This window comes from Ceratotherium simum, chromosome 32 (assembly GCF_057802395.1).
Source record: "Ceratotherium simum simum isolate JZ-2026a chromosome 32, ASM5780239v1, whole genome shotgun sequence".
Taxonomy (NCBI): Eukaryota; Metazoa; Chordata; class Mammalia; order Perissodactyla; family Rhinocerotidae; genus Ceratotherium; species Ceratotherium simum.
The window spans coordinates 25,964,473-25,978,742 of NC_141931.1; the positions used below are offsets into that span (position 1 = coordinate 25,964,473).

Consider the following 14,270-nt stretch of genomic DNA (forward strand, 5'->3'; position numbering starts at 1 on the left):
CTCTCCATTGCCCCAGCCTCTGCAGGAGAACACCTGTCCTCTTAGAGAAGTGTAACATCAGGGTTGGAAGCATAGATTCTGAAGGCCTGACTGCCTGGATTTAAATCCAGCTCCACCATCCATGAGTCCTTTAACCTCTCTATACCTCAGTTTCCTCATCTGTAAAATGGGGATAATGGAGTCGTTATTAGGATGAAACGAGATAAAATATTTAAAGTACTTAGAACAGTGGCTGGCACATAGGAAGTCCTCTGTAAGTGTCAGATATGGCCATTTGTACCCAAGTAGACCCTCCTGCTGGTGCCCTTGGGTCCCTGGATGACCCCAGGTGAGCTCTTTGTGGAATGGTTGGGACAGCTGTGTGGGACTCTCCCTGTGGAGGGAGCCTCCCTGTTAAGTGTGTGGGAGATGCCCCAGCTTAATATAGGTTTGATTCCAAGCCCTGCTGTGCCTTTGGTGTCTGGTATTAGGAGAGCTAAGTCCATCCCTTTGCCTGGGCTCTCCTTGGCTTTAAAGTGGAGTGAGAGATTTGCACCGTTGCTAAGTTCTAGATTAAAGAGAACATAAACACCTCCCTTTTAGTCCATGCCCACACATCCAGAGGCAGCATGAAACTAGGCTGGGCATTCAGAAAGTTAATGAACTCAAAGAAATGTTAAATACTGTTTCAGCTGTAACTTTCCCTTACGTTCAGACTGTGTGTACATCGTAGAAAGAATTATCAGTTTGTTTGCACAGACATAGACGTATATGTTTTTTCAGCCAGAAATTCTGGGGATGAGAAGCGATGGGGGAAATTATCTGGTTCCCTCAAATATGGTACATTTTGCAGGTAGATAAAAATCACTCCAGTCAGGGCGATGGATTGTGGTGATGGGTACACAACTTCATAAATTTACTAAAAATAATTAATTATATACCTAAAATGGGTGAAGTTTTTGGTAGGTAAATTTCATTTTAATAAAGCCATTAAAAAAAGAAACCACTGGAGTTGGAAAAAGGAATAGGTGATCACAGTCACAGTAAGAACTCTCAGTTTTACTTGGTGTTGGCAGAACAGCATCAGCATAGTGGAATGAAATTCTGAGCTAATCCAGAAAGCTCGTGTTAGCTGGCAGTTTCAATCTCAATCAACCAACCATCCATTTCTCCATCCCCCAAGACCTGCCACAGACACCTGCCACTGTCCCCTGACTTTAATCAGAGCTGCTCATGACAAGCTCCTCAAAAGCAGAAATGGTGGGTGCAGGTGTAACATTTAAAGCCTCCTCCTCCGTGTGTGAGAAGGTTCTGACAAGCAGAGGAGATCCCCAGGGGCGAGAAGCGAGGAAAGAAAGGCAATGAAGGAAGTAAAGAGCTAGTCGGTTCTCTAATCAGCACCCTCCAGCCCCCAGCCACATTGAGGTCATCTGAGATTGTTTCCAGTCGCCCCCACCTCCTCATTCTGTGCCCTTTCTTTCCCTCTGTGACTCTTTCTCCTTCCAGATTCCTGCACCCAACCCCCTCCTGCCCTTTCCAAAGCTGTTCTCAGAAAAGGGTGTAGAAACCATGCATGCTAAGGTAGTGAAGATTTCTAAGCCAAGGTACCAGCAGATACCTTCAGGGGAAGGTTACAGACAGCGGGATAATCCTGTGCCATTGCTATTTGCTTAGCAAATACTTGTCAAGTTTCTAGACAGGCCCTGTAATCTGGAATCACCCCAAATGTGCAAATGACCTCTCCTCCCACCCCCGCCCCTACATCACTACTGCTAATGCTTGAATGCTTGCGAGTGAACTGCAGCCATGAGTGTGCTTCCAGGTTAAGGAGACGAGCACAAAGGCTTGAGCTGTCCTGTTTGGTGTCCCGCAGGCACAGACATCAACGGGGCCCTGCAGGGGGCCATCAGGCTGCTCAACAACTATGTGTCCAACAATGACATTCAGGACCGCAGCGTGTCCCTCATCATCTTCCTGACAGACGGGAAACCCACCGCCGGGGAGACCAACACCCTCAAGATTCTCAACAACACCAAGGAGGCCACCCGAGGCCAGATCTGCATCTTCACCATCGGCATTGGGAGTGACGTGGACTTCAGGCTGCTGGAGAAGCTGTCGCTGGAGAACTGTGGCCTCACACGGCGCGTCCACGACGAGGACGACGCGGGCTCGCAGCTCATCGGGTCCGTGGTCCGCCCTCTTGGGACAAGGAGAGGCTCTCGGAAGGGGGGTGAGGGTTGGACTCCGTGAGAGACTCTGAGGGGAGGGTGTCGGGCTGCGCCTTAACCTCAAGTCTGCTGGACACGATCGTAACTCACGACACCGTGAGACCTTATGATGGGTTTTGAAACCAGGCAGGTCTGGGTTCAAGTTCTGGGCCTGCTTGGTGACTTCAGGCAAGATTTAAGACGGTCTGGGCCTCAGTTTCCTCATCTATAAAATGAGGATTATGGTCTGTTGACAGAATTTAATGAGAAAATTTACGTAAAGTATTGGCGGGATGGTGCTCACATGTTAGGTGCTCATTAGCTCTTGTGGTTGTAATTGTCTTCTTGACATTTCAAAGCACTTTCTAGTATATTTACTCTAATTCCACCCTGTGAGGAAGGTCGGAGAAGTAGTGTTACCTTCATTTTGCATACCAGTTAAAATGATCATATTTTTATTTTGAAGCAAAACGACCAATTAAAAATGGTTACTGATTATATCATTTTTTGAGGTGGAGAAGAAACTAGAATTCAGTTTAGTGCCTTGCCTCGGATATCGTGTTGCCAAATACAGGGTATGACTGTTATGATTCGAGGAAGTGTTAACTCCCAGTTCAGCATTATGCCCTTTAATTTGCTTTACGGCATATACAGTATATACTTAAAGGAAAAGTGAGGTTTGGGTAGATTTACAGGTGTTTAAAAGCCATAATCAAAGAATATTCATTAATGAGAAATCTAATTGGAGGTCTCAAGGTGGGCAATAAAGATAGGTCCTTGGTATGGGGCTAGCCACCATTTTTCGCTGGCATTTTTGCCAAAGATTTAAATAAAAACACAGATTTGCTTCCCACATTTTCAAAATTATTGAAAACTACACTCAAAGAGGAAGAATCGAACGCATTGTATAACAGAATTGAGATTCAATGACGTGTTCATAAGCAAAAGCGATTACACTGAAACAGATCAACTGCACTGTCACACTAGTAAAAATACCAGCAATACCTAACATTTATCGAGAACGTACAATATGCCAGGCATTTATACGTGTACTATCTCATGTGATCCTCACAGAAATCCTTGGGGTAGGTGTCTCGGGCTAAAGGCGAGCTACCGTGCAGAGGACTCTCCCCTGTAGTAGTCTGGACCGGCTGGACTCAGCTGCATGAAGTCATTCAGAGACTCAGGTTCCATGCATTGTATTGCTCTGCACCCCTGAGGTGTCGTCCTTAACTGCAAAGTTGAAATTAGGTCACTGTCACTTCTGTATTCCAGCCCCAAAAATGGGGAAAGAAAAAGAAGCCAAGGAAAGAAAGCTGTTCTATTTTAAGCAGGCATTGCCGAAATTGTGCCTGTCACTTCTCTTCACACTCCGTGGGTGAGAACATGGCCATGTTTGGCCACCACGGAAGCTCAGAGATGTAGTTTGTAGCTGGATGGGCTTGCGCCTGGTTAAAACTCAATTATTATGAAAGAAGGGCAGAATGGGTTTGAGGGGACAGCTGGTAGTCTACCGAAGTGGTTACTGTTAACATTTCAGATTTATAGAGGAAGAAACTGAAGTTCAGAGAGGTTAAGTCACATGTCTTGAGCAAGGATGTGGCTGGGGTAGAAGTCTAACTCCACAGCCCGTGCCCTCTAGATCTCTGGAAAGGGGATTTTAATTGTCTCCTTACTCAGCAAAAAGCAACCGTGTAACATAACTAAGAGAAAAGCTAAAGCAAGCAAATGCTGCACTACACAAAAGCAGAATGTCAAAGTCAAGGTCAGATTTAGATTTCTCAAGTGTAGTGGGCTGGTTCAGGTGCATTTGGAATATGCGTTTGGTTCCAAGAAAAATGTTTAAGAGGCCCTTTGAGAAACCTAGGTGTGTACGAAGGAAAGTTACCAGTAGTGGTTACAGAGTATTGAAATTTTATCATATGAAGAAGAGTTATGAAACTGGGGATGGATGAGGCTGCATAAAAAGAAGACTTCAAGGAGCACACAGCAGTGTTTGTCAAACATCTCAATGTCAGTGTTTTTTGAGCGTCTAAATGTTGAAGAAGGGTTGGACTAATTCACGCTGTGTTACTCCAGAAGCAAAACTGAGACCAATGGGTGGAAATTGCAGCGAGGAAGATTGTGATCTACCACAAGAGGTTCCTCCTCTTCGTCAGAGCAGTTGAACAGAGGCGAGGAGGCCGTGTGAGGTAGTGAGTTCTCTGTCACCAGTGGTGTTCAGCTACCACTGCATCGTCTCCTGTCAGAAATGTTCTGCTGGGTAGAATGCTGGACTCGATTGCTTCTAAGATGAGAGCCACTCCTCCAACAGTCTATAATTTCCTTAGGACCTGTCCTGCCAGCAGTCAGTGCACGGCCCTGACTCTCTCTCTGTCCTTCCACTCCAGGTTCTATGATGAGATCAGGACCCCTCTCCTCTCTGACATCCGCATCGATTATCCACCCAGCTTAGTGGAGCAGGCCACCAGGACCCTGTTCCCCAACTACTTCAACGGCTCCGAGATCATCATTGCTGGGAAGCTTGTGGACAGGAAGATGGATCAATTGCACGTGGAAGTCACGGCCAGCAACAGTAAGAAATTTGTCATACTGAAGACGGACGTGCCCGTGGGTCCCCAGAAGGTGGGGAGTGACGCCACAGGAAGCTCCAGGCCCAAGGGTGATGGCAAGGAGGACCCCAACCATCTTGAGCGTCTCTGGAGCTACCTGACCACAAAGGAGCTGCTGAGTGCCTGGCTGCAGAGTGATGATGAGCAGGAGAAGGAGCGACTGAGGCAGAAGGCACAGGATCTGGCTGTCAACTATCACTTCCTCACCCCCTTCACCTCCATGAAGCTGAAGAAATCACTACAGATGGAGAACCTTGAGGACACCCTGGGCATGTCTGCTGCCACAGGGCCGGAAACCGTCATGCAGAGCCTGCGAGGCACTGACCTGCAGCCAGGTAACGAAACCCCAGTGATGGCAGAATGGGAGGAACCTGACATGTCTTTCCCAGCTCCTTTTCAGGCCAAGGTCACCTCAGCAGTAGTCTGTCTTATTTTATTATAATTTTTTTTTTCCTGAGGAAGATTCACCCTGAGCTAAGATCTGTTGCCAGTCTTCCTCTTTTTTTTTGCTTGAGGAAGATTGGCCCTGAGCTAACGTCTGTGCCAGTCTTCCTCTATTTTGTATGTGGGTTGCTGCCACAGCATGGCTGACGAGTGGTGTAGGTCCACGCCTGGGATCCAAACCCACAAACCCGGGCCACCGAAGCAGAGCACGTTGAACCCAACCACTATGCCATGGGGCTGGCCCCCTATTATATTATAATTTTTATAAACAGTAGCCATACATGCAGCTTCTCTCTTCAGAGAGCGTGTTTGATTGTTGTGTTTATGTTGTTATAAACTGTGGATCTCTGTAGAGAAATTAGAAAAGGTGGCATTTGTCTTAGAAATGCTGCCCAGTGAAGTCAGTCTGTCAATAAATCATCAATATTGAGTACCTGCCACATGCCAGGCATTACTGGAGGCACTGAGATGAGCAAAGATAAACAAATATTCGTTTTAAGTGCCTTTCTATATTTTTAAGTACTTCAGCATTATGTCATTTTATACGTCTGCTTTATTTTGTCTTCCTGAGAACATATGGAAGGAACTAAGTTCTGGATTCTTGAGACAATTGACCCTTTACACACTTATCGCTCAGCATCTGAACATAAACTGTCATTATCCGTCTCGGCGCCATTTTGTTGGAGGGACTTAGGAGCAACAAGAACAGGAAAAGTAGTTCAACCAAAGGAGAGGATTGTAGTCTCAGTAATACCCATTTGTGGAAAACACTGTGTTTTTCATGTGTAAGGTTTTTATTAAATTCCTGTTGAGTTGGAGAGGGAAGTGACATTAAGCAGGAGAAGGAGAGGGAACCAACGTTAAGCAGGGCCTACGAATGCTGTCTCCTTTATTCCTCCCACTCTCAACTCTGAGAAGCACGGGGCCATGGCAGAGAGAGCACGAACTTAGGATCCAGACGGGGCTGAGCTTCAGCTCGCCAGCCCTCTTAACCAGCTGTGTGGCTCAGGACAGTTTTCTGAACCTCTCTGAGCTTTTATTCCCTTGCCTGTAAAATGTAAATAATAATAACTTCCCTGAAGGACTGTCACAAGGAGTAAATGTGTAAAGTCTTTGGTACATAATGAGTGTCCTACAGATGTTAGATACCCTCTCCCATGAGGAGTGTAGAACTAGAAATTTATTGAAAAGTTCAGACCCCAATGTAGAGGTTAAAAATTATATGGTGCCTTTTTTTTTTTTTTTTTTGCTGAGGAAGGTTGGCCCTGAACTAACATCTGTTGCCAGTCTTTCCTCTATTTTGTATGTGGGTCACCACCACAGCATGGTCACTGATGAGTGGTGTAGGTCTGCACCCAGGAACCGAACCTGGGCCGCCAGAGCGGAGTGCACTGAACTTAACCAGTAGGCCACTGGGGCTGGCCCTTAATTTTAGTTTTTTTGAGTGTCTGTGACAGCAGCCACCCACCAAGGCTCCTCAAAGCAGCCATCCAAACTGAAAAGTCCTTCCTCCTTTGTGGTCTGCCTAATTCTGCCTGTGCCTTGCTGGCCAAGGACCAGTGTGGAGAAGGGGGCGCTTGAAAACCATCGATCCTTTAATCTTCAAGTTTCTGTGAGTGGGAGGAGCATAATCTTGTTAATACAAACAATTTGAAATAAGATATTAATTTTATTTTATTTACAGAAATTAATTTACTTTTAGGTTATTCTTTGATTTAATATTTACTTTTACCTGCTGCTTTATGAGTTGTACTTACAGCTGTACACACTAGATTATAACTGTATTTTTTTTTCACATTTTTTGTATTTTTTTAAATTGTGGGAAAAAAGAACAGATAACAAAATGTACCATCTTAACCATTTTTAAGTGTACAGGTCGGTAGTGTTAAGTATATTTACATTGGTGTGAAACAGATCTCCAGAACTTTTTCATCTTGCAAATCTGAAACTCATGTACCCATTAAGCAACTCTGCTTCCTTCCTCCCCCCTCCATAACTATATGATAGACTGTTTTCCCCTATTATGTACACAATCACAGACAAGAAGAATACTATCTAATTTATAAGAGAATAAAATAATTAAGGCTCCACATGTTACACTTTAACTTGTGTGTTGTGAGGCCAAGCTGCTTCCTTAAAACAGATGGTGTCCTTACCTTGCCACAAATGTACCTGAAAGCTATGTTTTACTCATCTCAACCCTCTTCTCTCTGTTCCTCTCACCTCATTCTCTTTAATGAATAACAGTGGTTCTTCTCTTCCTTCTCCTTTCTAGGACTTGGTCTTAAGAAACCATACAACCCAAGAATTAAAGTCTCCAAAACATCAGGTAAACAAAAGAATGTGGCTGTGTGTGATTTGAGAGTTTAGATGTCTAGAGAGTGGACAATCGGGAGTTCCCAGAAGCCAGTTAAAATACCAGCTCATAGAGCAAGACATGAGGACTCATATTTATTTAGCACAAGCCAGCAGCGTGAGGCAATTCTAAGACCCAGGAGCATCATTAAACCATTACGTAAGCACCACGGATCACACAGTCCCAAGGAGCCCTGATAGAAGGCAAGATGGAGAGCAGAGGCACAGTTTCATCATTATTGAGCTTAAAAGATATTTGTTTTTAGAGATCCGAAGTCTACATGCCTCCAGGTTCTGGTGTTACAAATATTTGCAACATGCAGATTCTTTGTTAATTTTTTATTTTATTACTTTTTTAGTCCTTGACTTTGGAAGGGAAGAACAGATAAGAATACCATAAAATTTCCTTTGGCCAACTTCCTGGGATTATAATAAAAATCCAGATGGAATAACAACACAAGGGCTGGGTTTTATTCTTAAAATGTACACAACTCCTTTGTAAGTCTTTATTACCGCCTTGCTGCGGGTGTGCTGGATGTGCAAGTTCATAAAGCCAGGGACATCCTAGAGATTAGCTGTGGGGATAGGAAAGGCACAGTCTCCAATGGATAGCGTGTAATTCCTCTGAACACACACACGCGTTATGGAATGCAAGAGAACCATCCTCTTGGACGCTGCATGGAGTAATGACTTTCAGACCTTGCCTCTCTTTTTTGAAGCAAGCAACATCTTTCCTTGTAAACGGATTTGGAAGATTTGAGTAGGAATGACGTGGTGCGAGCACAAGAAACTCTCAGAGAACTGTCACATAGTTATATTCATACTTAAAAAGTGCCAAAAATATGGCCCAGGGCTTTTATCTCCTATGGGTGTCATTTTTTTCATCTACAAAAGACCAGTACCTTGTATATCTTATATGTTACCATTCACAGAATGATTGAGGCACTTCATGGTGAGATCAGCCAGATTCTTTCAAGGGCCTTTCTGAGTCATGCTGGGGGCAGAAGGGGTTTTTCAGCAGTGACACCAAGGATATTAATTTGCTTGCAGCTTGAAAAGACTGAAAATCCTCCTGGTCCACACCCCCCACCATATACAAATGTATATGCATACGTGTGCACATAAAGTAGAGAGGTGTTCAGAAATGCGTTGTGTTTGGTATATAAATTAGAAAGAAACTAAATCTCCAATCTTTTGAGAGAAGAGAATTGATGTAGCCTCTCAGGAAATATTTTGTCTGTACGATAAGCAGTGCTGTTCATCTTTAATGGAAGTGAAAATGAGGAGAATGGGCAAGGAATGGGGCCAGCCAAACTTTGTGGTCTCATCTGTGGACAAAAATTTGAGAGCTGTAAACTCAGTATGACCCAGAGAGGGCTTTCCACTGTCATCGCTGACTGTACTGCTAACCTCCTGTTGACTCTGCATGCTTCACTTGTCACCAGCCCTAAACTGGTGTTGGTCATGACTACTGTCATTGCAAGGGCTGCCTACATATGGCGCCATGAATGTCTCAAGTGTCGTGGCCCTCTGGTCCTAGGAGAGGAAGTGTTCTCATCCACATCTCTCCACCTGGGTAGTCACAGGAGAAAGGAAACGACTCGGGGAGGCCCCACAGGAAACTGAAGATGTGGGCTCAGCAATAGTGGGGGGGTATGGGGATACCTCTCTTTCCTTCCTGTGAGCTGCTTACCTCTCAAAGTTTAGTTGTCCATGTTTGAAGTGTGGTGAAGGGAGCATTATATTTGAATTTAGGGGACCTGAGTTCAAATATTCACTTTCCCATGTACTAACTGCGTAACTTTGATGAGTCACTTTGCCTCCCAGTCATCCTCCTCATTAGACATTGAGGATCATTGACAGGATTAAGTAAATAATTCCTGAGAAACTAGAACTGAGTACTCACACATGGAAGACACCCAGTGAGCATCTTCTCTTTCTGTTTCTCTCCGTTGTTTCCCACTCTGGCAGTGGACGGAGACCCTCATTTTGTTGTGGATTTCCCCTTGAGCCAGCTCACCGTCTGCTTCAACATTGATGGGGAGCCCGGGGACATCCTACGGCTAGTCTCTGATCATGTGGACTCCGGTAAGTTCTGCCCTCCATCGTGGCCTCTGGGCAAGGGCAAGGTCAGTATCGTGTCCCCCTCTGTTCGTAAGATGGATGTCCCGGTATAGAAGGAGGCACATGGAGATGCTCAATGAGTGTGGTTGATGATTAATTAGAGGAGGTAGACTGCTGGGCTTGGAGTCAGGAAGACACGCATTGAAATCCCTGCTCTCTGACTTAGCTCATTTTTGGCCTTGGGCACTCGATTCTGGAGCTTCTGTTGTCTCCCTTGTAAAATGGAGATAGTTATACTTGCTCTGCTGGCCTCACTAGGCTATTATAAAGACCAAATTAAATGATGGATATGAAGTTGTTTTGTGAACGCATGAGTGCTATATAAATTCACGATATATTGTTGTTATTGTGTCTTTCCATTCAAAAGCTGTAATGGTGGGCAGGTTAGAGTCCTGAACTCATCTCTCTCAGTTCTCAATGATTCAGATGTGTGGCCCAGATGTTAATGACACAGCTCTGTGTGCAGTGAACACGGATGTAACACGGCTCCGGGCCCCTTGGTTCTGTAGAGGACTGGGTAAAAGAGATTCGTATATAAAAAGCTTCTTGAGTTACATGCAGGTAACAATGCCTCAGGGATGGCCGTGTGGATGGCCACACAGCCTGACTTTATGAGGACAAGCTCTACAGTGGACATTCTGGCATTTCTCAGTCCTGGGAGAATGAGTTTCTTCAAGGCTAAGTTACAGAGTGCCCCCCGGCCGTGTGACACGTGTGATGTAATTATGTAACGTTTGATCCTGGGGCTCCTTTTCCATTTTGTTCTCTTGCAGGGCTTCCTAGCCTTCGAGCTAAATCTTGACTTATTTCTAATTCAAAGGGCTCAGGAGTGAGATGGGGCCTAACTGTACTCTTCCCTGGAGATGCCCACTCCCCTATGAACTATTTCCACTGTTTCTGTGTTCAGCATGGTGTCTATGATGGGAAACTCAGTGGAAGATGCTTGGAGCCTTGGAGCTGAAGTACCTGGGCTCTGCTCATGCTGGGATTTCTCCTTTTTCCTGACTTTTGCCCCAGGGAAGGCAATTTTCTCCTGGAATGTCCAAGAAGTTGCTAGTCAAGATTTAGGTGAAGATTATCCCCAAAGCAGAGAAAACAAGAGTTAATTATAGCAATCTTTTATTATTGCAAATTGCCTCTTTACCTGTGAGCAAAACACATTTACCCACATTACCTGATTCAGTCCCAAACATCTCATGTGGAATTTCCACCTGTGCGCTATTCAACTGGCCAGAGAGCATGGAGCCCTAGGGCCTGGCTCACAGGCCTTGCTTCAGTCTAGAAAAGCTGCAGTTGTGTTAACGAGGATGAAAGAGAAAAGAAAGGAGTTCTATTTGGTGGCAGTTGACAGCTGACACATATGCCGCCTCCTGTGATCCTCACAAGAATTCTGTTAGGTTTTATACCCCCATTCTCCAGATGAGTAAACTGGGGCTTAATTTTTCAGAGTGACTTATCCAGGGATGCACACCTGGAAAGTGGCAGAACTTGAGTTTGGGGACTAAAAATAATTCTGACCTTTGCATTATACCATTCTGCTCAGTGGCATCACGGGATCTCCAAATCTGGATTGGTGGAAAGTGGTAGGTGAGAAACATGTGTTAAGGTCATACGAGACTCTCTGTCACTACAACCAGATACTGGGATGAAAGCAAACAGGTAAACCCCCTTCTGTGATAGCTTGACCCAAACCTATGTCATCCTTTCCCTACCCCAAGATACTGGTCAAACATGGGGAAAAAATTCACTCCTACCTTCATGCTTGCATTCATTCATTCACTCATTCAGGAAGCACTGAATGGCCTCGACATGCCAGTCAATGTTCATGGTGCTAGAGATACAAGATAAGGCCAGAGGAGGAAGGAAATTCTGATTAGATGCCTTTAGTGTGAAAGTGGGATGGTTTTTCTAACCATTGTCCTGTTGCCCTCCGTCTTTGAGGTGTGACAGTGAACGGAGAGTTAATTGGGGCCCCCGCCCCTCCACACGGCCACAAGAAACAGCGCACTTACTTCCGAACCATCACCATCCTCGTCAACAAGCCCGAGAGGTCTTATCTGGAGATCACACCGAGCAGAGTCATCCTGGACGGTGGGGACAGGCTGGTCCTCCCCTGCAACCAGAGTGTGGTGGTGGGGAGCCGAGGGCTGGAGGTGTCGGTGTCCGCCAACACCAGCGTCACCGTCACCATCCAGGGCACCATTGCCTTCGTCATCCTCGTTCACCTCTACAAAAAGCCAGCACCCTACCAGCGAAACCACCTGGGCTTCTACATCTCCAACAGCAAAGGCCTCTCCAGCAACTGCCATGGACTCTTAGGTAGGCAGCTGATAACCTTCACGCAGGGTTCAGGGGATAGAATTCAGCTTCCCAAGTGAAGCGATATTGCCAATATCTTTAGCTTGATTGAGAAGTTCAATAGGAATGTGATGTGTGTGTGTCTATATATATGTCTTATCTCATGAAAATTATATTTCTTGCCTTCTGACTACTCTCTGGAATAGGAATGGGCTTTATAAACTAATTCTTGCTGGCTTTCTGAGAAAGCAACAAAGAAGTTGGGAGTAATCTTCTGAGGTCTGGTTCCTTACTCTCAGCAAGAAGATACAAATAAAGGGCTGTCCCCAGCCCAGCACTGGGCATGAGAAGTGTGTCCCTTCTGTAGGCGTCACCCACATTGCTGAGAGCAGCAGCGGTCCCCTCTGGCTGGCTGTCTTCAACGTGTGATTTCCCATGGGCCCCTTGCCCACAAGTAAAGAGTGAGCTGCTGCCAGGGCTCGGTTTAGAAAGCAGGATTTCCTGGCACTTGAGCTGGAGCGCCCGGCTGCCAAGCCTGAGCTCCCTCGCGCAGACGCAGACCTTATTCCTTTGGCCTTAGACATGCCCTCAGTTGACCTGGAGAATTCTGATGATGCGGATCAGGAAGTAACTGAACTGACCGCTCCTGACACCCTCAGTACCTACCCACTAATGCACAGCGTGGAGGAAGACCATGACCGGGGAGGAGAGAGGGGGAGACCTGACCTCCCTCCCTGTTTATCTGCCCCCGTCTTGGCCTCCTCTCGGTAGACCTTGCTCTCTGTTGGTTAGGCAGCTTCCCAGTGTTAGCACCTGGGCAGCTTCCAGAAGTGGAGGCCACCACGAAGAAAACCTCAGGTCTGTCCTCTCCATACCCTCCGGAACACGTGCTCTATCACTGACACTGGAAATGGTGTGAGCATCTTCCGGCAGAGTCCAGCATAGGATTGCAGTCGATCAAAAACCTTCCCGCCTCTGTCATCTGTAATTCCCCCTTTCTGGGTAACACATGTGTATTTGCTGCTCACTGGTGGCCTAAACTGAAGTTAGATTTTTCAACAGTGTCGCCTGCACTTGACCTAGACCTGATGCTGTTTTGTCCTCTCAGGTCAGTTCCTGAACCAGGATGCGAGACTCACAGAGGAGCCTGCCGGACTCAGCAAGAACCTTACTAATCGTCCATTTCCTAAGGCAGACGAGAGGTCTGAGACGGTCCTGGAGGTGAAAGGGCACCAAGTCCCGGTGGTCTGGAAACAGAGGAGAATCTACAACGGGGAGGAGCAGATAGACTGCTGGTTCGCCAGCAACAACGCCGCCAAACTGATTGATGGGGAGTACAAGGACTATCTGGCAAGCCATCCTTTTGACTCAGAGACTATGTTTGGCCTGGGGACATCCAGAGGACTTTGACACTAGCAGCCTTAATGTAAGAGTGCATGACAGGGAAATGGTCTTCGGGGACACCGTGGTGCAGTCCCTTGCCACTTGTGCGTGACTCGTCTCTTGGCGGTTAGCTGCAGCCCGTGACCTTCCCCGGTGGCGTGTAGGTCCGACCTCTGCTTGAGCAAAGAGTAGGGTCAGGAAGTGGAAGTGAAAATGTTATTTCCTTCTACTTCCTCCTCCTGCTTCCCCTTCCCTACCTACGATAAAGATGGTGGCGCCAAGGGGGAAGAGTCATAATTAAAACAAGAAGTCTATATCTTGTAGCAACTGGCTTGTCCATCTCGTAGCTACCACGCGGTAACTCTGATGAAGGGAGGTCGCCGCAAAGTTTATTTTCTCTGTGGAAATGACCAAGTTTGGGCACTCTGTATTTGCCTTATACTAATGCTTAGGAATCTCTCCTCTTAGTACTGCTGCCTTCTCCAGATGTGTGGCCAACCTCTGCCTCAGGGGAACCTCTCATTGGGCCCAGGCCACGGGTCAGGAAATAGTGTGTAGATTTGATCATTGTAAACAATTTAGTCTTTTCTTCGAAGAGGATTTTCTTCTGCTGTGATATCTTGCCCTTGAAAATGAGTTTTCATTTTTCAAAAATTGATTGAAAATAGAAAATCTATATCCCAGATACCCACATCTTTCTAATGGGCTTTGTAAACCACTGGACTTTGCTGTTGGATATTCTCCTATTTATTCCAGGAAGCTAAGTGCTTTTAATAAACAGGACAACCTCATGTGGATGTTTTTTACTGGCCTGTCTTGGTACTGGTGAGCCGGCCCATTGAATGATGAATCTTTTACTTGGCACTCT

General features: G+C 45.9%; 1 protein-coding gene across 1 annotated transcript in view; it reads left to right on the forward strand.

The window, feature by feature from the left end:
* Nucleotides 1-13,578, forward strand: part of ITIH5 (inter-alpha-trypsin inhibitor heavy chain 5) — an 80,841-nt gene extending 67,263 nt beyond the window's left edge. The window contains exons 9-14 of the mRNA XM_004425382.3: nucleotides 1,853-2,162; nucleotides 4,577-5,133; nucleotides 7,518-7,571; nucleotides 9,569-9,685; nucleotides 11,663-12,040; nucleotides 13,128-13,578. Of these exons, the coding sequence (XP_004425439.1) occupies nucleotides 1,853-2,162; nucleotides 4,577-5,133; nucleotides 7,518-7,571; nucleotides 9,569-9,685; nucleotides 11,663-12,040; nucleotides 13,128-13,429 (1,718 nt within the window). The 3' untranslated portion in view covers nucleotides 13,430-13,578. The remainder of the gene's footprint in view (nucleotides 1-1,852; nucleotides 2,163-4,576; nucleotides 5,134-7,517; nucleotides 7,572-9,568; nucleotides 9,686-11,662; nucleotides 12,041-13,127) is intronic.
* The last annotated feature ends 692 nt before the right edge of the window (nucleotides 13,579-14,270 follow it).